The sequence below is a fragment of the Hemitrygon akajei genome, chromosome 7, assembly GCF_048418815.1.
Source record: "Hemitrygon akajei chromosome 7, sHemAka1.3, whole genome shotgun sequence".
Classification (NCBI taxonomy): domain Eukaryota; kingdom Metazoa; phylum Chordata; class Chondrichthyes; order Myliobatiformes; family Dasyatidae; genus Hemitrygon; species Hemitrygon akajei.
In genome coordinates this window covers 163,406,397-163,429,340 of record NC_133130.1, presented here as the reverse complement: position 1 = coordinate 163,429,340, position 22,944 = coordinate 163,406,397, and the positions used below count along the sequence as shown (strand labels likewise).

The following is a 22,944-nucleotide window of genomic DNA, read 5'->3' as shown; positions in this document are numbered from 1 at the left end:
TAGCTGTTGGGACTGTCCCCTCATGGTCGGTAGCTGCTGGGACTGTCCTCTCACGGTCGGTAGCTGTTGGGACAGACCCCTCACGGTCGGTAGCTGTTGGGACTGTCCCCTCACGGTCGGTAGCTGTTGGGACTGTCCCCTCAGGGTCGGTAGCTGTTGGGACTGTCCCCTCAGGGTCGGTAGCTGTTGGGACAGACCCCTCACGGTCGGTAGCTGCTGGGACAGACCCCTCACGGTCGGTAGCTGTTGGGACTATCTCCTCACGGTCGGTAGCTGCTGGGACTGTCCCCTCACGGTCGGTAGCTGCTGGGACAGACCCCACATGGTCGGTAGCTGCTGGGACTGTTCCCTCACGGTCGGTAGCTGTTGGGATAGACCCCTCACGGTCGGTAGCTGTTGGGACTGTCCCCTCACGGTCGGTAGCTGCTGGGACAGACCCCTCACGGTCGGTAGCTGTTGGGACTGTCCCCTCACGGTCGGTAGCTGCTGGGACAGACCCCTCACGGTCGGTAGCTGCTGGGACAGACCCCTCACGGTCGGTAGCTGCTGGGACAGACCCCTCACGGTCGGTAGCTGTTGGGACTGTCCCCTCACGGTCGGTAGCTGTTGGGACTGTCCCCTCACGGTCGGTAGCTGTTGGGACAGACCCCTCACGGTCGGTAGCTGTTGGGACAGACCCCTCACGGTCGGTAGCTGTTGGGACTGTCCCCTCACGGTCGGTAGCTGTTGGGACAGACCCCTCACGGTCGGTAGCTGTTGGGACTGTCCCCTCACGGTCGGTAGCTGCTGGGACAGACCCCTCAGGGTCGGTAGCTGTTGGGACAGACCCCTCAGGGTCGGTAGCTGCTGGGACAGACCCCTCACGGTCGGTAGCTGTTGGGACAGACCCCTCACGGTCGGTAACTGTTGGGACAGACCCCTCACGGTCGGTAGCTGTTGGGACTGTCCCCTCACGGTCGGTAGCTGTTTGGACAGACCCCTCACGGTCGGTAGCTGTTGGGACAGACCCCTCACGGTCGGTAGCAGTTGGGACAGACCCCTCACGGTCGGTAGCTGTTAGGACAGACCCCTCACGGTCGGTAGCTGTTGGGACTGTCCCATCACGGTCGGTAGCTGTTGGGACAGACCCCTCACGGTCGGTAGCTGTTGGGACAGACCCCTCAGGGTCGGTAGCTGTTGGGACAGACCCCTCACAGTCGGTAGCTGTTGGGACTGTCCCCTCACGGTCGGTAGCTGTTGGGACAGACCCCTCACGGTCGGTAGCTGCTGGGACTGTTCCCTCACGGTCGGTAGCTGTTGGGACAGTCCCCTCACGGTCGGTAGCTTTTGGGACAGACCCCTCACGGTCGGTAGCTGTTGGGACAGACCCCTCACGGTCGGTAGCGGCTGGGACTGTTCCCTCACGGTCGGTAGCTGCTGGGACAGACCCCTCACGGTCGGTAGCTGCTGGGGAAATGCCCACATGGTCGGTAGCTGTTGGGACTGTCCCCTCACGGTCGGTAGCTGCTGGGGAAATGCCCACATGGTCGGTAGCTGCTGGGACTGTCCCCTCACGGTCGGTAGCTGCTGGGACAGACCCCTCACGGTCGGTAGCTGTTGGGACAGACCCCTCACGGTCGGTAGCTGTTGGGACTGTCCCCTCACGGTCGGTAGCTGCTGGGACTGTCCCCTCACGGTCGGTAGCTGTTGGGACTGTCCCCTCACGGTCGGTAGCTGTTGGGACAGACCCCTCACGGTCGGTAGCTGTTGGGACAGACCACTCACGGTCGGTAGCTGTTGGGACAGACCCCTCACGGTCGGTAGCTGTTGGGACAGACCCCTCAGGGTCGGTAGCTGTTGGGACTGTCCCCTCAGGGTCGGTAGCTGTTGGGACAGACCCCTCACGGTCGGTAGCTGCTGGGACAGACCCCTCACGGTCGGTAGCTGTTGGGACTGTCTCCTCACGGTCGGTAGCTGCTGGGACTGTCCCCTCACGGTCGGTAGCTGCTGGGACAGACCCCACATGGTCGGTAGCTGCTGGGACTGTTCCCTCACGGTCGGTAGCTGTTGGGACAGACCCCTCACGGTCGGTAGCTGTTGGGACTGTCCCCTCACGGTCGGTAGCTGCTGGGACAGACCCCTCACGGTCGGTAGCTGTTGGGACTGTCCCCTCACGGTCGGTAGCTGCTGGGACAGACCCCTCACAGTCGGTAGCTGTTGGGACAGACCCCTCACGGTCGGTAGCTGTTGGGACAGACCCCTCACGGTCGGTAGCTGTTGGGACTGTCCCCTCACGGTCGGTAGCTGTTTGGACAGACCCCTCACGGTCGGTAGCTGTTGGGACAGACCCCTCACGGTCGGTAGCTGTTGGGACTGTCCCCTCACGGTCGGTAGCTGTTGGGACAGACCCCTCACGGTCGGTAGCTGTTGGGACTGTCCCCTCACGGTCGGTAGCTGCTGGGACAGACCCCTCAGGGTCGGTAGCTGTTGGGACAGACCCCTCACGGTCGGTAGCTGCTGGGACTGTCCCATCACGGTCGGTAGCTGTTGGGACTGTCCCCTCACGGTCGGTAGCTGCTGGGACTGTCCCCTCACGGTCGGTAGCTGTTGGGACAGACCCCTCACGGTCGGTAGCTGCTGGGACAGACCCCTCACGGTCGGTAGCTGCTGGGACAGACCCCTCACGGTCGGTAGCTGTTGGGACTGTCCCCTCACGGTCGGTAGCTGTTGGGACTGTCCCCTCACGGTCGGTAGCTGTTGGGACAGACCCCTCACGGTCGGTAGCTGTTGGGACAGACCCCTCACGGTCGGTAGCTGTTGGGACTGTCCCCTCACGGTCGGTAGCTGTTGGGACAGACCCCTCACGGTTGGTAGCTGTTGGGACTGTCCCCTCACGGTCGGTAGCTGCTGGGACAGACCCCTCAGGGTCGGTAGCTGTTGGGACAGACCCCTCAGGGTCGGTAGCTGCTGGGACAGACCCCTCACGGTCGGTAGCTGTTGGGACAGACCCCTCACGGTCGGTAGCTGTTGGGACTGTCCCCTCACGGTCGGTAGCTGTTTGGACAGACCCCTCACGGTCGGTAGCTGTTGGGACTGTCCCCTCACGGTCGGTAGCTGTTGGGACTGTCCCCTCAGGGTCGGTAGCTGTTGGGACTGTCCCCTCAGGGTCGGTAGCTGTTGGGACAGACCCCTCACGGTCGGTAGCTGCTGGGACAGACCCCTCACGGTCGGTAGCTGTTGGGACTATCTCCTCACGGTCGGTAGCTGCTGGGACTGTCCCCTCACGGTCGGTAGCTGCTGGGACAGACCCCACATGGTCGGTAGCTGCTGGGACTGTTCCCTCACGGTCGGTAGCTGTTGGGATAGACCCCTCACGGTCGGTAGCTGTTGGGACTGTCCCCTCACGGTCGGTAGCTGCTGGGACAGACCCCTCACGGTCGGTAGCTGTTGGGACTGTCCCCTCACGGTCGGTAGCTGCTGGGACAGACCCCTCACGGTCGGTAGCTGCTGGGACAGACCCCTCACGGTCGGTAGCTGCTGGGACAGACCCCTCACGGTCGGTAGCTGTTGGGACTGTCCCCTCACGGTCGGTAGCTGTTGGGACAGACCCCTCACGGTCGGTAGCTGTTGGGACAGACCCCTCACGGTCGGTAGCTGTTGGGACTGTCCCCTCACGGTCGGTAGCTGTTGGGACAGACCCCTCACGGTCGGTAGCTGTTGGGACTGTCCCCTCACGGTCGGTAGCTGCTGGGACAGACCCCTCAGGGTCGGTAGCTGTTGGGACAGACCCCTCAGGGTCGGTAGCTGCTGGGACAGACCCCTCACGGTCGGTAGCTGTTGGGACAGACCCCTCACGGTCGGTAACTGTTGGGACAGACCCCTCACGGTCGGTAGCTGTTGGGACTGTCCCCTCACGGTCGGTAGCTGTTTGGACAGACCCCTCACGGTCGGTAGCTGTTGGGACAGACCCCTCACGGTCGGTAGCAGTTGGGACAGACCCCTCACGGTCGGTAGCTGTTAGGACAGACCCCTCACGGTCGGTAGCTGTTGGGACTGTCCCATCACGGTCGGTAGCTGTTGGGACAGACCCCTCACGGTCGGTAGCTGTTGGGACAGACCCCTCAGGGTCGGTAGCTGTTGGGACAGACCCCTCACGGTCGGTAGCTGTTGGGACTGTCCCCTCACGGTCGGTAGCTGTTGGGACAGACCCCTCACGGTCGGTAGCTGCTGGGACTGTTCCCTCACGGTCGGTAGCTGTTGGGACAGTCCCCTCACGGTCGGTAGCTTTTGGGACAGACCCCTCACGGTCGGTAGCTGTTGGGACAGACCCCTCACGGTCGGTAGCGGCTGGGACTGTTCCCTCACGGTCGGTAGCTGCTGGGACAGACCCCTCACGGTCGGTAGCTGCTGGGGAAATGCCCACATGGTCGGTAGCTGTTGGGACTGTCCCCTCACGGTCGGTAGCTGCTGGGGAAATGCCCACATGGTCGGTAGCTGCTGGGACTGTCCCCTCACGGTCGGTAGCTGCTGGGACAGACCCCTCACGGTCGGTAGCTGTTGGGACAGACCCCTCACGGTCGGTAGCTGTTGGGACTGTCCCCTCACGGTCGGTAGCTGCTGGGACTGTCCCCTCACGGTCGGTAGCTGTTGGGACTGTCCCCTCACGGTCGGTAGCTGTTGGGACAGACCCCTCACGGTCGGTAGCTGTTGGGACAGACCACTCACGGTCGGTAGCTGTTGGGACAGACCCCTCACGGTCGGTAGCTGTTGGGACAGACCCCTCAGGGTCGGTAGCTGTTGGGACTGTCCCCTCAGGGTCGGTAGCTGTTGGGACAGACCCCTCACGGTCGGTAGCTGCTGGGACAGACCCCTCACGGTCGGTAGCTGTTGGGACTGTCTCCTCACGGTCGGTAGCTGCTGGGACTGTCCCCTCACGGTCGGTAGCTGCTGGGACAGACCCCACATGGTCGGTAGCTGCTGGGACTGTTCCCTCACGGTCGGTAGCTGTTGGGACAGACCCCTCACGGTCGGTAGCTGTTGGGACTGTCCCCTCACGGTCGGTAGCTGCTGGGACAGACCCCTCACGGTCGGTAGCTGTTGGGACTGTCCCCTCACGGTCGGTAGCTGCTGGGACAGACCCCTCACAGTCGGTAGCTGTTGGGACAGACCCCTCACGGTCGGTAGCTGTTGGGACAGACCCCTCACGGTCGGTAGCTGTTGGGACTGTCCCCTCACGGTCGGTAGCTGTTTGGACAGACCCCTCACGGTCGGTAGCTGTTGGGACAGACCCCTCACGGTCGGTAGCTGTTGGGACTGTCCCCTCACGGTCGGTAGCTGTTGGGACAGACCCCTCACGGTCGGTAGCTGTTGGGACTGTCCCCTCACGGTCGGTAGCTGCTGGGACAGACCCCTCAGGGTCGGTAGCTGTTGGGACAGACCCCTCACGGTCGGTAGCTGCTGGGACTGTCCCATCACGGTCGGTAGCTGTTGGGACTGTCCCCTCACGGTCGGTAGCTGCTGGGACTGTCCCCTCACGGTCGGTAGCTGTTGGGACAGACCCCTCACGGTCGGTAGCTGCTGGGACAGACCCCTCACGGTCGGTAGCTGCTGGGACAGACCCCTCACGGTCGGTAGCTGTTGGGACTGTCCCCTCACGGTCGGTAGCTGTTGGGACTGTCCCCTCACGGTCGGTAGCTGTTGGGACAGACCCCTCACGGTCGGTAGCTGTTGGGACAGACCCCTCACGGTCGGTAGCTGTTGGGACTGTCCCCTCACGGTCGGTAGCTGTTGGGACAGACCCCTCACGGTCGGTAGCTGTTGGGACTGTCCCCTCACGGTCGGTAGCTGCTGGGACAGACCCCTCAGGGTCGGTAGCTGTTGGGACAGACCCCTCAGGGTCGGTAGCTGCTGGGACAGACCCCTCACGGTCGGTAGCTGTTGGGACAGACCCCTCACGGTCGGTAGCTGTTGGGACAGACCCCTCACGGTCGGTAGCTGTTGGGACTGTCCCCTCACGGTCGGTAGCTGTTTGGACAGACCCCTCACGGTCGGTAGCTGTTGGGACAGACCCCTCACGGTCGGTAGCAGTTGGGACAGACCCCTCACGGTCGGTAGCTGTTGGGACAGACCCCTCACGGTCGGTAGCTGTTGGGACTGTCCCATCACGGTCGGTAGCTGTTGGGACAGACCCCTCACGGTCGGTAGCTGTTGGGACAGACCCCTCAGGGTCGGTAGCTGTTGGGACAGACCCCTCACAGTCTGTAGCTGTTGGGACTGTCCCCTCACGGTCGGTAGCTGTTGGGACAGACCCCTCACGGTCGGTAGCTGCTGGGACTGTTCCCTCACGGTCGGTAGCTGTTGGGACAGTCCCCTCACGGTCGGTAGCTTTTGGGACAGACCCCTCACGGTCGGTAGCTGTTGGGACAGACCCCTCACGGTCGGTAGCGGCTGGGACTGTTCCCTCACGGTCGGTAGCTGCTGGGACAGACCCCTCACGGTCGGTAGCTGCTGGGGAAATGCCCACATGGTCGGTAGCTGTTGGGACTGTCCCCTCACCGTCGGTAGCTGCTGGGGAAATGCCCACATGGTCGGTAGCTGCTGGGACTGTCCCCTCACGGTCGGTAGCTGCTGGGACAGACCCCTCACGGTCGGTAGCTGTTGGGACAGACCCCTCACGGTCGGTAGCTGTTGGGACAGACCCCTCACGGTCGGTAGCTGTTGGGACTGTCCCCTCACGGTCGGTAGCTGCTGGGACTGTCCCCTCACGGTCGGTAGCTGTTGGGACTGTCCCCTCACGGTCGGTAGCTGTTGGGACAGACCCCTCACGGTCGGTAGCTGTTGGGACAGACCACTCACGGTCGGTAGCTGTTGGGACAGACCCCTCAGGGTCGGTAGCTGTTGGGACTGTCCCCTCAGGGTCGGTAGCTGTTGGGACAGACCCCTCACGGTCGGTAGCTGCTGGGACAGACCCCTCACGGTCGGTAGCTGTTGGGACTGTCTCCTCACGGTCGGTAGCTGCTGGGACTGTTCCCTCACGGTCGGTAGCTGCTGGGACAGACCCCTCACGGTCGGTAGCTGCTGGGGAAATGCCCACATGGTCGGTAGCTGTTGGGACTGTCCCCTCACGGTCGGTAGCTGCTGGGGAAATGCCCACATGGTCGGTAGCTGCTGGGACTGTCCCCTCACGGTCGGTAGCTGCTGGGACAGACCCCTCACGGTCGGTAGCTGCTGGGACAATACCCACATGGTCGGTAGCTGCTGGGACTGTCCCCTCACGGTCGGTAGCTGCTGGGACAGACCCCTCACGGTCGGTAGCTGCTGGGACAATGCCCACATGGTCGGTAGAACTGGGGCAATCACCATACGGTTGGTAGCTGCTGAGGTGGTTTGAATGAGGTTTTACACAAAGCAGTTTAATCTTAGTGGGGATTTCTTTCTTTTAACTGGAATACTGTGAAGTGACAAACCACTCGTGTAACTGAAGGTTATTGTCCTTCTTGATGAGACAGTAATGCTTTTAAAGCCTAGTTGAAAAGAAAGGAAAAGCACATTTGTTCCCCCAACCTGGAGCATGTAAGGATCAATTGCCAACCATTCTGCTCACCAAGAGCGTTCTCCTCTGTGATCCTGACTGCAGCTTACTTACCACCAAAAGCCAACATTAATCAGGCCCTAGAGGTATTTAATACTGCCAATACCAAACAAAAAACAACCCATCCTGATGCATTTCAGGTCATAGCCAGGGATTTCAATCAGGTTTAGAAAAATAGAAACATAGAAAACAAACAGCACAATACAGGCCTTTCGGCCAACAAAGCTGTGCCGAACATGTCCTTACCTGAGAAATTACCTAGGGTTACTCATAGCCCTCTATTTTTCTAAGCTCCATGTACCTATACAGGAGTCTCTTAAAAGACCCTATCGTTTCCCGCCTCCACCGCCGCTTCCGGCAGCCCATTCCACACACTCGCAACTCTCTGTGTAAAAAAAAAACTTACCCCTGACATCTCCTCTGTACCTTCTTCCAAGCACCTTAAAACTATGCCCTCTCGTGCTAGCCCTGGGAAAAAGCCTCTGACTATCCACACGATCAATGCCTTTCATCATCGTATACACCTCTTTCAGGTCACCTCTCATCCTTTGTCGCTCCAAGGAGAAAAGGCCAAGTTCACTCGTCCTATTCTCATAAGGCATGCCCTCCAGTAGAACATAGAACATACAATAGTACAGCACAGTACAGGCCCTTCAGCCCACAATATTGTGCCGACCCTTAAACCCTGCCTCCCATCTATCCCCCCTCGCCTTAAATTCCTCCATATACCTGTATAGTAGTCTCTTAAATTTCACTAGTGTATCTGCCTCCACCACTGACTCAGGCAGTACATTCCATCCACCAACCACTCTGAGTAAAAAACCTGCCTCTAATATCCCCCTTGAACTTTCCTCCCCTTACCTTAAAGCCATGTCCTCTTGTATTGAGCAGTGGTGTCCTGGGGAAGAGGCACTGGCTATCCACTCTATCTATTCCTCTTAATATCTTGTATACCTCTATCATGTCTCCTCTCATCCTCCTTCTCTCCAAAGAGTAAAGCACTAACTCCCTTAGTCTCTGAAAATAATGCATACTCTCTAAACCAGGCAGCATCCTGGTAAATCTCCTCTGTACCCTTTCCAATGCTTCCACATCCTTCCTATAGTGAGGCGACCAGAACTGGACACAGTACTCCAAGTGTGACCTAACCAGAGTTTTACAGAGCTGCATCATTACCTCGTGACTCTTAAACTCTGTCCCTCGACTTATGAAAGCTAACATCCCATAAGCTTTCTTAACTACCCTATCTAGCTGTGAGGCAACTTTCAGGGATCTGTGGACATGTACCCCCAGATCCCTCTGCTCCTCCACACTACCAAGTATCCTGCCATTTACTTTGTACTCTGCCTTGGAGTTTGTCCTTCCAAAGTGTACCACCTCACACTTTCCCAGGTTGAACTCCATCTGCCACTTCTCAGCCCACTTCTGCATCCTATCAATGTCTCTCTGCAATCTTCGACAATCCTCTACACTATCCACAACACCACCATCCTTTGTGTCATCTGCAAACTTGCCAACCCACTCTTCTACCCCCCCCCCCCCCGCATCCTGGTCGTTAATAAAAATCACAAAAAGTAGGTTTCCCAGAACCAATCCTCCTGGGACACCACTAGTCACAACCCTCCAATCTGAATGTACCCCCTCCACCATGACCCTCTGCTTTCTGCAGGCCAGCCAATTCTGAATCCACCTGGCCAAACTTCCCTGGATCCCATGCCTTCTGACTTTCTGAATAAGCCTTCCATGTGGAACCTTATCGGATGCCTTACTAAAATCCATGTAGATCACATCCACTGCACTACCCCCATCTATTTGCCTGGTCACCACCTCAGAGAATTCTAAAAGGCTTGTTAGACATGGTCTGCCCTTCACAAAGCCAAGCTGACTGTCTCTGATCAGACCAGGATTCTCTAAATGCCCATAGATCCTATCTCTAAGAATCTTTTCCAACAGCTTTCCCAGCACATATGTAAGTCTCGCTGTTTTATAATTACCCGGACAATCCCTACTACCTTTTATGAACAAGGGGACAACATTCGCCTCCCTCCAATCCTTCGGTACCATTCCCATGGACGAGGACATAAAGATCATAGCCAGAGACTCAGCAATCTCTTCCCTCACCTCGTGGAGCAGCCTGGGGAATATTCCATCAGGCCCCGGGGACTTATCCGTCCTAATGTATTTTAACAACTCCAACACCTCCTCTCCCTTAAAATCAACACTCTCTAGAACTTCAACCTCACTCATATTGTCCTCACCATCATCAAGTTCCCTCTCATTTGTGAATACTGAAGAGAAGTATTCATTGAGGACCTCGCTTACTTCCACAGCCTCCAGGCACATCTTCCCACCTTCATCTCTAATCGGTCCTACCTTCACTCCTGTCATCCTTTTGTTCTTCACATAATTGAAGAATGCCTTGGGGTTTTCCGTTACCCTACTTGCCAAGGCCTTCTCATGCCCCCTTCTTGCACCATACTTGCATTTCTCATATGACCTTTATCCTCCTCCACCTCACTATCCGCTCTAATACTCTGGTTCCCCTCCCCCTGCATATCTAGTTTAAACCCCACCGGAGCACCACTAGCAAACCTTCCCGCAAAGATATTAGTCCCCCTCCAGTTCAGGTGCAACCAGTCCCATCAGAACAGGTCCCACCTTCCCTGGAATAAGGCCCAATTGTCCAGAAACATGAAGCCCTCCCTCTAGCACCAACTCCTTAGCCATGTATTTAGCTGCATTATCTTCCTATTTCTAGCCTCACTAGCATGTGGCATGGGTAGCAATCCTGAGATTGCAACCCTGGAGGTCTTGTCCTTCAATTTTGCACCTAACTCCTTAAACTCTCTTTGCAGGACCTCCTCCTTCTTCCTATCCATGTCATTGGTCCCTACATGGACCACGACATCTGGCTGCTCACCCTCCGTCTTGAGAATACAGAGAACTCAATCCAAGATATCGCGGACCCTGGCACCAGAGAAGCAACAGACCATCTGGGATTCTCGATCTCTCCCACAGAACCTCTTATCTGTCCCTCTAACTAGCGAATCCCCTATCACTACTGCTCTCCTCTTTTCCCTCCTTCCCTTCTGAACTGAGAGTCCAGTCTCGGAGCCAAAGACACGACCACTGCAACTTGTCCCTGGTGGGTTGTCCCCACCAACTGTATCCAAAACGGTATACTTATTATTGATGGGAACGGCCACAGGGGTGCTCTGCTCTTCCTGTCTATTCCCCTTCCCTCTCCTGACAGTCACCCAGCTACCTGTCTTCCTGACAATCCAGGCAACATCCTTGTAAATCTCCTCTACACCCTGTACGTTCTACCTGATGGCAGCAGTGAGAAAAGAGCATGGCCTGGGTGGTGAGGATCTTGATGATGGATGCTGCTTTTCTACAGCAACGTTTTATGTAGATATGCTCAATGAATGGGTGAGTTTTACCCATGATGTACTGGGCTGAATCCAGTACCTTTTGTTGGATTTTTTGCTCAAAGGCATTGGTGTTCCTATACCAGGTCGTAATGCAGCCAGTCAGCACACTTACCACCACACATCTATAGAAGTTTGCCAAGGTTTTCGATGATATGCCGAACCTCTGCAGACCCCTGAGAAAGTAAGACTCTTTTGTGCTTTCATCGTAATAATATTTATATGATGGGTCCAGGACAGGTCCTCTGAGATAGTACCACCCAGGAATTTAAAGTTACTGACCTTCTCTGCCTCTGATCCTCCGATGACTACTGGCTCATGGACTTCTGCAAGGACGTTATGCTGCATCTGTACAGGATAAAAACTCCAGAGGTCGCTCCTGGGAGTACTGCGTGCAATTCTGGTCTCCTTACTCAAGGGAGGATATACTGGCTTCGGAGGCTGTGCAGAGGAGGTTCACCAGATTGATTCCAGAGATGAGGGGGTTAGATTATGAGGAGAGATTGAGTCTCCTGGGACTGTACTCGCTGGAATTCAGAAGAATGAAAGGAGCACTTATAGAAACACATAAAATTAAGAAAGGGATAGATAAGATAGATGAGACAAGAAGTAGGGGACATAGCCTCAAGATTCAGGGGAGTAAATTTAAGATGGAAATGAGGAAGAACTGTTTTTCCCTTAGAGAGGTGAATCTGTGGAATTCTCTGCCTAATAAGGCAGTGGACGCTACCTCAGTAAATATATTTAAGACAAGGTTGGATAGATTTTTGCAAACCAGGGGAATGAAGGGTCATGGGAGAAAAGACAGATAGGTGGAGATGAGTCCAGGGTCAAATCAGCCATGATCTTATTGAACGGCGGAGCAGACTCCTGCTCCTATTTCTTATGCTCTGTCTGAATGGTATTACCTCTTACAAAGTGAAACCAAGCGATATATGACAAGACTTCGTTCCCAGATGAACTTAATGCCTTTTATGCTCACTTTGACTTTCAAATCATGGATGTACCTTCACAAACTCCCACAGCCCTCGATAACCCTGTGACTTCAGTCTCTGAGGCTGACACGAAAGCATCCTTCAGGAAGGTAAACCCACAGAAAGCATCCAGCCCAGATGGGGTGCCTGGATGAGTACTAAAGTTCTGTGTCTGGAGTGTTCACTGAGATCTTTAACCTTGCATTTCAATAGTCTGAGGTACCACCTGGTTTAGGCAGGCTTCAATTATACTAGTGCCCAAGAAGAATATGGTTGCCGACCTCAATGACTATCATCCAGTAGCATATCCATGGTGATGATGTGTTTTGAGAGGTTGGTGATAAAAAATATCAGTTACTGCCTGAGAAGAAACTTGGATCCTTTCCAATTTGCCTACGGCAAAACAGGTCTACAGCAGATACCATTTCACTGGCTCTTCACTCAATCCTGGAATTTCAGGACGTGCATACATCACGATGTATGCTACAGCTCAGCATTCCATACTGTATCTCCTCAAAATTAATCAATAAGCTTCAAGACCTTGGCCTCAATAGCTCTGTGTACAATTGGATTCTCAATTAACACACACAAAATACTGGTGGAACTCAGCAGTCCAGACAGCATCTAGGAAAAGAGTACAGTTGTAGGTAGGACTGAAGAAAAAAGCTGAGGAGTAGATTTAAAAGATGGGTGGAAGGGAGAAAGAAAAACAACGTGATAGGTGAAACCTGGGGGTGGGGGGGATGAAGTAAAGAGCTGGGAAGTTGATTAGTGAAAGAGACAGAAGGCCATGGAAGAAAGAAAAAGGGGAGCACCAGAGCGAGGCAATGGGTGAGCAAGGAAATGAGGTGAGAGAGGGAAAAGGGGTTGGGAAATGGTGAAGGGGGTGGGGGGGCATTACCAGAATTTTGAGAAATCGATGCTCATGCCATCAGGTTGGAGGCTACACAAATGGAATATAAGGTGTTGCTCCTCCAGCCTAAGTGTGGCCTCATCACCATAGTGGAGGTGGAGGAAGCCATGGATGGACATACCAGAATGGAATGGAAAGTGGAATTAAAATAGGTGGCCACTGGGAGATCCCGCCTTTTCTGGCGGACAAAGCATAGGTGCTTGGTAAAGCAGTCTCCCAATGTATGTTAGGTCTCACCATTATACAGAAGACCACATCGGCAGCCCTGAACACAGTATATGATCCCAACAGACTCACAGGTGAAGTGCCGCCTCATATAGAACGACTGTTTAGGGCCCTGAATGGTAGTTAGGGAGGAGTAGGGGCAGGTGTGACACTTGTTCCACTTGCAAGGATAAGTGCCAGGAGGGGTATCAGTGGGGAGGGACAAATGGACAAGCGAGTCATGTAGAGAGTGATTCCTGCAGAAAGTGGAAGGAGGGAAAGATGTACTTGGTGGTGGGATCCCGTTGGAGTTGGCAAAAGTTTCAGAGAATTTTGTGCTGGACGCAGAGGCTGGTGGGGTGGTAGCTGAGTCTCTGTCCCTGGTAGGGTGGCAGGAGGATGCAGTAAGAGCAGACGTGCGTGAAATGGAAAAGATGCAGTTGAGGGCAGTGTTGATGGTAGAGGAAGGGGAGACCCTTTCTTTGAAAAAGGAGGACTTCTCTTTCGTTCTAGAATGAAAAGCCTCATCCTGAGAGCAGATGTGGTGGGGATGGAGAAATTAGAGAATGGGATGATGTTTTTACGAGGTATAGTCCAGGTAGCTGTGAGAGTCAGTGGATTTATAATAGACATTAGTGGATAAGCTGTCTTCAGAGGAACAACACCCCATATTCCATGTGGTTAGCCTCCAACCTGATGGCATGAACATCAAATGATTTCTCAAGCTTCCAGTAGTGCCCCCCACCCCCCACTTCACCATTTCCCATCCCCTTTTCCCTCTCTCACCTTATCTCCTTGCCCACCCTTCGCCCCCCCCCCCCTTTCTTTCTTCCATGGCCTTCTGTCTCTTTCACCAATCAACTTAACAGCTCTTTACTTCATCCCTCCCACTGCAGGTTTCACCTATCACCTTGTATTTCTCTCTCCCCTCCCCCATATTTTAAATCTACTCCTCAGCTTTTTTTCTCCAGTCCTGCCGAAGTGTTTTGGCCAGAACTGTCAACTGTACACTTTTTCTGGATGCTGCCTGGCCTGCTGAGTTCCTTCAGCATTTTGTGTGTCTTGCTTGGATTTCCAGCATCTGCAGATTTTTTCTTGTTTGTGATTGGATCCTCGATTACCTCACTTGCCACAATCCCTGCTGCTGACCTCAACGGCTCTAACAATCCAGAGCAGACCCATAACCTGGACTCCACCGCCATCAATGCAGGTTCCAACAACCATGGACACCTCCAAAGTGCCAATTGCACAGTCTCCAACTCCAGCCTTGACCTCCAGGCCGGTTCTTCATGTGCTGCTACTGGAACCTATGTCTCCCCTTCCCCCACCTCCACTCCGCAATCGTGTCTCTCTCAGGTCCCACCGCCAGTTCTTGGGCCCTTGGAGACTCCATCTTCCTTTCACCCCACCATCCCTGAATACACCAACCTCCTTCCCCCATCTGATCCCAGCTCTCATCCCTGCTGGGTTTTCACCATTTCATCCTACCTTCCCCTCTCTGAGGCAGAATGTTCTGTCTTTAGTAAGGGCCTCACCTTTGTCCCTCTACGCCCACGCCTCAGTGAGTTTCGCACCCACCACAACTCTGAGCTCTTTTTCTGCCGCCTCTGTCTCTGAGCCTGTTTCTTTGGCAAGGACTCCCCACCCCGCACCGATGACCCCTACTCCCGTCTTCAACCCTCCTCCTCTTTCTTGACACCCCACCCTGGACTTCTGCCTGCTCTGGACCTTTCCATTACCAACTGCTGACGGGACATTAACCATCTAGACTTCAACACTCCTCTCTCCTATTCCAACCTCACACCTTCCAAACTCTCTGCTCTCTATTCCCTCTACACGAAGAGTCTGCCGAAGGGTTTTGGCCTGAAATGTCTACTGTACTTTTTTTCCATAGATGCTGCCTGGCCTACTGAGTTCCTCCAGCATTTTGTGTGTGTTGCTCGGATTTCCAGCATCTGCAGAATTTCTCTTGTTTGTCTCTTGAAATGAATGCTAACATTGCATTTGCCTTCCTCACCACCGACTCTACCTGCAAGTTAACCTTTAGGTTGTTCTACATAAGGACTGCCAAGCCCCTTTGCGTCTCAGATTTTTGGATTTTCTCCTCATTTAGAAAATAGTCTGCTCTTTTATTTCCACTTCAAAAGTACATGCCCATGCATTTTCCAACATTGTATTTCATTTGCCACTTACTTCCCAATTCTCCTAATCTGTCTAAGTCCTTCTGCAGCCTACCTGCTTCCTCAACACTACCTGCCCCTCCACCAATCTTAATATCATCTGCAAACTTGGCAATAAAGCCATCTATTCTATTATCTAAATCATTGATATACAGCATAAAAAGAAGCTGTCTCAACACCAACCCTGCAGAACACCACCAGTCGCAGGCAACCAACCAGAAAATGATCCTTTAAGAAACACAAAGTACACTGCAGATGCTGTGGTCAAATAAACACGTACAAACAAGCTGGATGAACTCAGGAGGTCTACCAATCTGCCAATGCTCTAACTTTGCCAGTAACTTCCCTGTAATACCATGGGCTCTTAACTTGGTAAGCAGCCTCATTCGTTGCACCTTGTCAAGGGCCTTCTGAAAGTCCAAATATACAACATCTGCTACATCTCAATTTATCTATCCTACATGTAATACCCTCAAAGAACTCCAACAGGTTCATCAGACTAGATTTTCCATTAAGGAAACCATGCTGACTTTGTCCTATCATGTCCTATGTTACCAAATACTCCATAACCTCATCCTTAACAACTGATTCCATTATATTTTCAACCGCTGAGGACAGGCTAACTGGTCTATAATTTCCTTTCTGCTGCCTTCCTCCTTTCCAAAAGAGTGGAGTGACATTTGCAAATTTCCAGTCCTTTGGCACCATGCCAGAGTCCAATGATTTTTGAAAGATCATTTCTAATGCCTCCACAAGCTCTCCCATGACCTCTTTCAGAACCCTAAGGGTGCAGTTCATCTGGTCTGGATGACTTATGTCAGTCTTTCAGCTTTTTGAGCACCCTCTACCTTGTAAAAGTAATGCTCTTTCCTCATACCTTTCAACATCTGGCACACTGTTCCTGCCTTCCAGTGAAGGTATGCTAAATAATCATTTAGTTCATCAACCATCTCCACAGCCCCAGTTAATATATCTCCGGCCGGCCTCATTTATTGGCAGTCCTATATCCAATCTTGTCTTTCTTTTATTTTTAGCATACCTGAAAAAAAGCTTTTAGTATCCACTTTGATATTGTTTGCTAGCTTGCTTTCATATTTCACTTTTCCCTCCTAATGATTCTTTTAGTTGCTCTCTGGAAGGTTTTAAAAGCTTCACAATCCTCTTCCCAGTAAGTTTTGCATTGTTGTATGCCATCTCTTTTACTTTAACATTAGCTTTGACTTCCTTTGTCAGTCATAGTTGTACTATTTTGCCATTTGAGTATTTCTTTGTTTATGGAATACATCTATCCTGCACCTTCCTCATTTTTCCCAGAAACTCACACCTGCTGCTCTGCTGTCATCCCTACCATCATCTCCTTCCAGTTTACTTTGGCCAACTTCTCTCTCATACTACTGTAATTTCCTTTACTCCACTGAAATGCTACATCAGACTTTATTTTATCCCTATCAAATTTTGTTGAACTCAATCATATTGTGATCACTGTCTCCTAAAGGTTCTTTTACCTTAAGCTCCCTAATCACCCCTGGTTCATTACATTTCACCCAATCTAGTATAGCTGATCCCCTAGTAGGCTTAATGACAAACTGCTCTAAAAAGCCATCTCATGGGCAGATTGAGATCCATTACCAACCTGATTTTCTCAATCGACCTGCATGTTGAAATGTCCCATGACTATCCTAACATTGTTCTTTTCACATGCCTTCTCTATTTCCTTTTGTAATCTGTGAACCATATCCCAGCTACTTTTGGGAGGCCTGTATATAACTGCCATCAGGGTCCTTTTACCCTTGCAGTTACTTAACTTCAGCCCATAAGGATTCAACATCTTCTGATCCTATGACACATCTTTCCACTGATTTGATGCCATTTTTACCAGCAGAGCCACGCCATTCCATCTGCCTACCTTCCTATCCCTCCAATACAATGTGTAAGCTTGGACATTCAGCTCCTAACTTCAACCATCCTTCAGCCAAGATTCAGTGATGGCCATAACAACCTCTTACTTAATGTCAGCAAGACCAAGGAGCTGATTATTGACTTCAGGAGGAGGAAACCGGAAGTTCATGAGCCAATCCTCTTTTGGGAGGGATCAGCAACTTTAAATTCCTCAATGTTATCAGTTTTGAGGATTCTGGGCTCAGAATGTAAGTGCCATTACTAAGAAAGCATAGCAACACCTCTACTTCGTTTGGAGTTTGTGAAGATTCGGCATGACATCTAAAACTTTGACAAACTTCTATATACATGTGGTGGAGAGTACATTGATAGGTTGCATCATGGCCTAGTATGGAAACATCTATACCCTTGAATGGCAAATCCTATAAAAAAGTAGTGGATATGGCCCAGTCCATCACAGTTAAAGCCCTCCCCACCATTGAGCACATCTACATTGTGCATTGACACAGGAAAGCTGCTTCCATTATCAAGGACCTCACCACCCAGGTTATGCTTGCTTTTCACTGCTGCGGTCAGGAAGAATGTACAGGAGCCTCAGAAACAATTACTAGCCCTCAACCATTAGGGTCTTGAACCAAAGGGGTTAACTTCACTCAACTTTACTTGCCCCGTCACTAAAATGTTCCCACAACCTCTGGACCTGCTTTCAAGGATTATTCACCTTATATTCTTGATATTTGTTGTTTATTTATTTGTTACTTTTTTGTATTTACACGGTTTGTTGCCTTTTGCACATCAGTTAGTTGTCTATCCTGTTGGGTGTGGTTCTTCAGTGATTCTATTGTGCTTATTGAGTGTGCCCGCAAGCAAATGAATCTCAGGGTTGTATATGGTGAAATTTATGTACTTTGGTAATAAGCTTACTTTAACTTACATTGAACTTTGAACTATTAATCTGCCCAGTCAAATCAAAATGCGCCTGCACCATAGCCCTCTATACCACTCCCATCCAAGTACCTATTCAAATTTCTCTTTAATGTTGAAATTGAACCTGCATCCACCAGCTCTGCTGGCAGCTTGTTCCACACTCGCACCACCCTTTGAGTGAAGTAGTTTCTCTCACCCCAGTGAAATAATTTACTGTTCCAATGTATTAACAAGGACAATAAATCAGTCTTAAACATTTCATCTTTCATCTTCAACCCATGACCACTAGTTGTTGTCTCACCAAATCTCAGTGGATAAAGCCTGCTTAAAGTTACTCTATCTACACCCCTCATAATTTTGTATGCCACTATCACACATCCTCTCATTCTCCTACATTCTAAAAGCCAGAGACTTTTGCTCCAAGAGGGAAATGACTAATCCATAATTTTAAGGTGATTGGAGGAAAATATAGAGGGCACAGCCTCAGGATAGAAAGACATTCCTTTAGAACGAGGATGAGGAATTTCTATAGACAGACCAGGTGTATCTGTGGAATTCATTGCCACAGACAGCTGTGGAAGCCAAGTCATTGGGGACATTTAAAGCTGAGCTTGATAGGTTCTTGATTAGTTAGCATGTCAAAATTTATGGGGAGAAGGCAGGAGAAAGAAAATGAATCTCAGGGTTGTATATGGTGACAGAAAATGTGCATTGAACTTTGAATGGGATTGAGAGTGTAACTCTCACTTCGGCTAGCTGCTTAATATAGGGGGTGATAGCACCCGGCCCAGCCAAACTTAAGAAATCTCGTTTGGGTGGATGCTGCGTGATGTATCCCCTGTTACAAATCAGTGCCACAAAATAACAAACAGTACACAATATGCAATTAAACAATTGAGCTTTATAATTCTTACTTTGACTATATGGTTAGTAAAAAAACAAAAAAAAGAAAAAGGGTCCGTTCTTATGAAACAGTCTATTGCACAATGTTGGAGTTCACTGATAAGCCAGTCGTCCACCATCAACCTCCTCCGATCGTTGCTGACCTTCGAACCCTCGCTCCAAGTCCACTCCGTCCGGCAGTCTACCAGCTCGCTCCATTTGCGTCTTCTCTGCTCATCTCTCCCTGGCAAAAGATCGCGAAAATCTCTCTTCCAGACTCACAAGAAAGAACAACATTTCTCTCATTGGATAGCCCCAGCATTCCAAACCCCGTAATCTCTAGTCATAACCCAAACATTGCTGCTACAGAGAAACCATAATATTAGCAGTGAAACCTTACAGCATGTTACAAGAGGAATAATAAATCAGCCATGATGGAATGGTGGTGAAAAGTTGATGGGCTGAATGGCCCAATTTTGCCCCTATTTCTTATGGACTTATGAGCTTGATATTCACAAGCATTTACTTGCTGGTCCCCACTGCTTCCTCAGTGAGGCAGGGTAACTTTGCCTGATAATACATTTTTCATCTTTTTCTTGTTTCTGATCTGATAATAATTCATTAATTATGCTGCATTTTGCATAATCTATTATACACAACCATCTAAATTTCATGTTCCTATCAATTGCTCCACAGGTGCTGAAAGGAGCCAAAAAGCTGATTGTGTGTGTGAGTTCCGTTGGCCGTATCCCAGGAGGTTATGTTACCAATCACGTGTACACGTGGGTGGATCCCCTGGGTCGAAGTGTTTCACCTCCACCTGCCCTTCTTGGACACAAGAGTAACCTGAGTTGGGAAAATGAAAGTGAAAGGAGGAGCCATCTTCAGTTGCTCCGAGATGGAGATGAGAAGAAGGTAAGATGGAGGAGAGCTATGCTGGGGTGTTGGCACCATAATTTTCCTTTTGTGGGGTTGTATTAAAAATGGATATGTAGAGTGACACAGTGTCAAAATGCAGTCACTCCACATTTCTCATTAGAGGCATGTGTTGGAACATTCTTCTCCTCCACTGGAACAGTGTTGTCCCCACTACCCTCAACGGTCTACATTCCGCCAGATATCTTGAATCACTGTTTGTCCCACTCCCATCAGGATGGAAGCTATGTAGCATGTGCACCAGGATACAAAAAATCAGTCACTTTCCCCAAGCAGTAAAGCTGATCAACACCTCCATCCACTTACTCCACCACTACCTTACTATTTCACGGAGCTTAGGAAAATAGAGAGCTATATGCTAGGGAAATTCTGGGCAGTCTCTAGGATAGGTTACATGGTCGGCACAACATTCTGGGCTGAAGAGCCTGTAATGTGCTCTAGATTTCTATGTTCTATGTTCTATTTCCCATCAGTCACCTTTTGTACAGCTTAGTGCCATACAGTCAATCTATGTACATACGCTATCATGTATTTAAATTTATTGTGTTTTTTTAGTCTTGTGTTCTTTAACTTATTGTGTGTGTGTGTGTGTGTGTGAGTGTCATGTGCTGCATTGAATCCAGAATAACAATTATTTAATTCTACTTTACACTTCTGCACTGGAAATGATATTAAACAATCTTGAATCTCAAGAATGTATTCAAAACACTGGTGTTATGTTGCTTCATAATCAAGGCAGCAGCTGTGACAGAGTGTAGGGCAGGAGGGAAAAGGGAGTGTGCCGCATCTCGGTGTCCCAAAACCTACTGTCCCCTGGCTCACACTCCAATCCTTTTCATCCACTGACGAGTTGGACTTAGACCTGAAGAAAGAAATTAGGGGTCATGATATATTTAGGCAAGTTGTATCAAGGAGAATTCTTAAGGAGAGGTTGGATGAACTTGGATTGTTTTCTCTGGAGCATCAGAGGCCAGAATAAGACCTGACAGAAGTTCATTAAATTATGTCATTAAATCAAAGAATCTTTGATCCAGGGTAGTAATGTCAGATACTAGAGGGCATAGCTTGAAGGTGAGAGGGGGAAGTTTGAAAATGTGCTGGGTAAGTAAATTACACAGCAAGTGATAGGTGCCTGGAATGCACTGCCAGGGTTGGTGTAGAAGTAGATATAATAATGGCATTCAATTGGTCTTTAGACACACAAACATGTCGATAAGGAAGGGATTTGGGTTATGTACTGGCAGCTGAGTTTCTGAAGAATGGAGGTAGATATTTGAAAGTTGAGCACCAAACAGACTGATTGAAACCCCCGTCAATCCCAAGGCCTTTTTCTTCCCCCAAGCTATCAGAATCCTCAATACCCAGAGCCTGGACTGACATCTTACTGCCCTATTGTCTTGTTTATTATTTATTGTGATGCCTGCACTGTTTTGTGCACTTTATGCAGTCCTGGGTAGGTCTGAAGTCCAGTGTAGTATTTTTCTGTGTTTTTTTTTACTTAGTTCAATCTAGTTTTTGTATACATGAGCTTTTAATTTGATACTATCTTTTATTTCCTTTGTTATCCAAGGCTGTCTCTTCCCACACTTACTGTCCTTACTTTTGACTGGAATATACTTTTGTTGAGCACTGCTAAAAAACTCTTAGAAAGTATTCCACAGTTCCTCAACTGTCCTACCAAATAGCCTGTACTCCCAATCCACATTAGCCAAGTCCTCCCTCATCCCGTTGTAGTCTCCCTTGTACATAATACACTAGCTTTAGATCCAACCATTTCATCCTCCGTCTGAATACGAAATTTAATCCTACTGTGATCACTCTTTCAAGAGGATCCCTGACAAGATCGTTAATCTTACCTGTCTCATTGCATAGGACTAGATCTAAGAAGGTATTTTCCCTTGTAGGTTCACTAACATGCTGCTCGAGAAAGCCATCACGGATGCATTCTATGAAGTCCTCCTCAAGACTTCCTTGACCAACCTAATTCACCCAATCTACGTGGAAGTTAAAATCCCCCTGGACAACTGCCTTTCTGTTCTTACAAGCCTCAGTTATTTCTTGGTTAATCACCTCTGCCACTGCTATATTTTTATTAGGTGGCCTATAGACAACACCCACCAGTGATTTTTTTCAGTCCATCTGGATAGAGATTCTTCTTCTTCTTCATCATGCAGATGTTTCTGTAAGAAGAAGAAAGAGAAAAAGAAGAATCTGTACCCAGATGGACTCAACATTCTGTTCCATAGATCTTATATCATCTCTCACAATCGCCCTGATCTCATCCCTAATCAAGAGTGCTACCCCACCTCCTCTGCCTTCCTGCCTATCTTTCCATACTACCTGATACCCTTGGATATTTAATTCTCAGTCATCTCCACCTTGCAACCAGGTTTCTGTAATGGCCTCTAAATCATATACCTTGGTAGTAATCTGTGCCACAAGTTCACTAACCTTGTTTCTAATTCTACAGGTGTTTAGATAAAGTGCCCTTATACTCATTGTCCTTTTAGAATCTAGTGACCTATGTGATTTTTGCTTTTTACTTTTATGCACTCTACTCTTACCTTTCTCTTCACTAACTCTAGCTTTGGTCTCTGCATCACTTCCATCTTCTTTTCTGTGTGGGTTCCCATCCCCTTGCCATATTAGTTTAAAGCCTCCCCAACAGCACTAGCAAACAATCTCCCTAGGACATTGATCCCGGCCCTGCCCAGATGCAGACCGTCCAGATGATACTGGTCCCACCTCCCCCAGAAGCGGTTCCAATACCCCAAGAATCTGAAACCCTCCCTCCTGCACCACTGCTCAAGCCACATATTCATTCTGTTACATATCCCGTAACTGGATCACTTACCAGCAAAGATAGAGAGGTCCGCTGAAGTCTGATGGTACCATTTTTAAACGTTTTTATTTATAAAGGGGCACAAAAGTAAGGTTAATACCAACATTCAGATAACATACGTCATCAATACTCAATCTAAAGCGCAGGTATAGTAATAATCAATAAGAAATAAGCTCTATCGTTGTC

General features: G+C 50.3%; 1 protein-coding gene across 5 annotated transcripts in view; it reads left to right on the top strand.

The window, feature by feature from the left end:
- whrna (whirlin a) overlaps nucleotides 1-22,944 on the top strand; it is a 180,385-nt gene that overhangs the window by 72,591 nt on the left and 84,850 nt on the right. For 4 of the 5 annotated variants that reach the window (XM_073052450.1, XM_073052448.1, XM_073052446.1 and 1 more), the window contains one exon: nucleotides 19,677-19,895. The exons of the other annotated variant lie outside the window; for it this stretch is intronic. In XM_073052450.1, coding sequence (XP_072908551.1) covers nucleotides 19,677-19,895 — 219 coding nt within the window. The remainder of the gene's footprint in view (nucleotides 1-19,676; nucleotides 19,896-22,944) is intronic. 5 annotated transcript variants of the gene reach the window in all.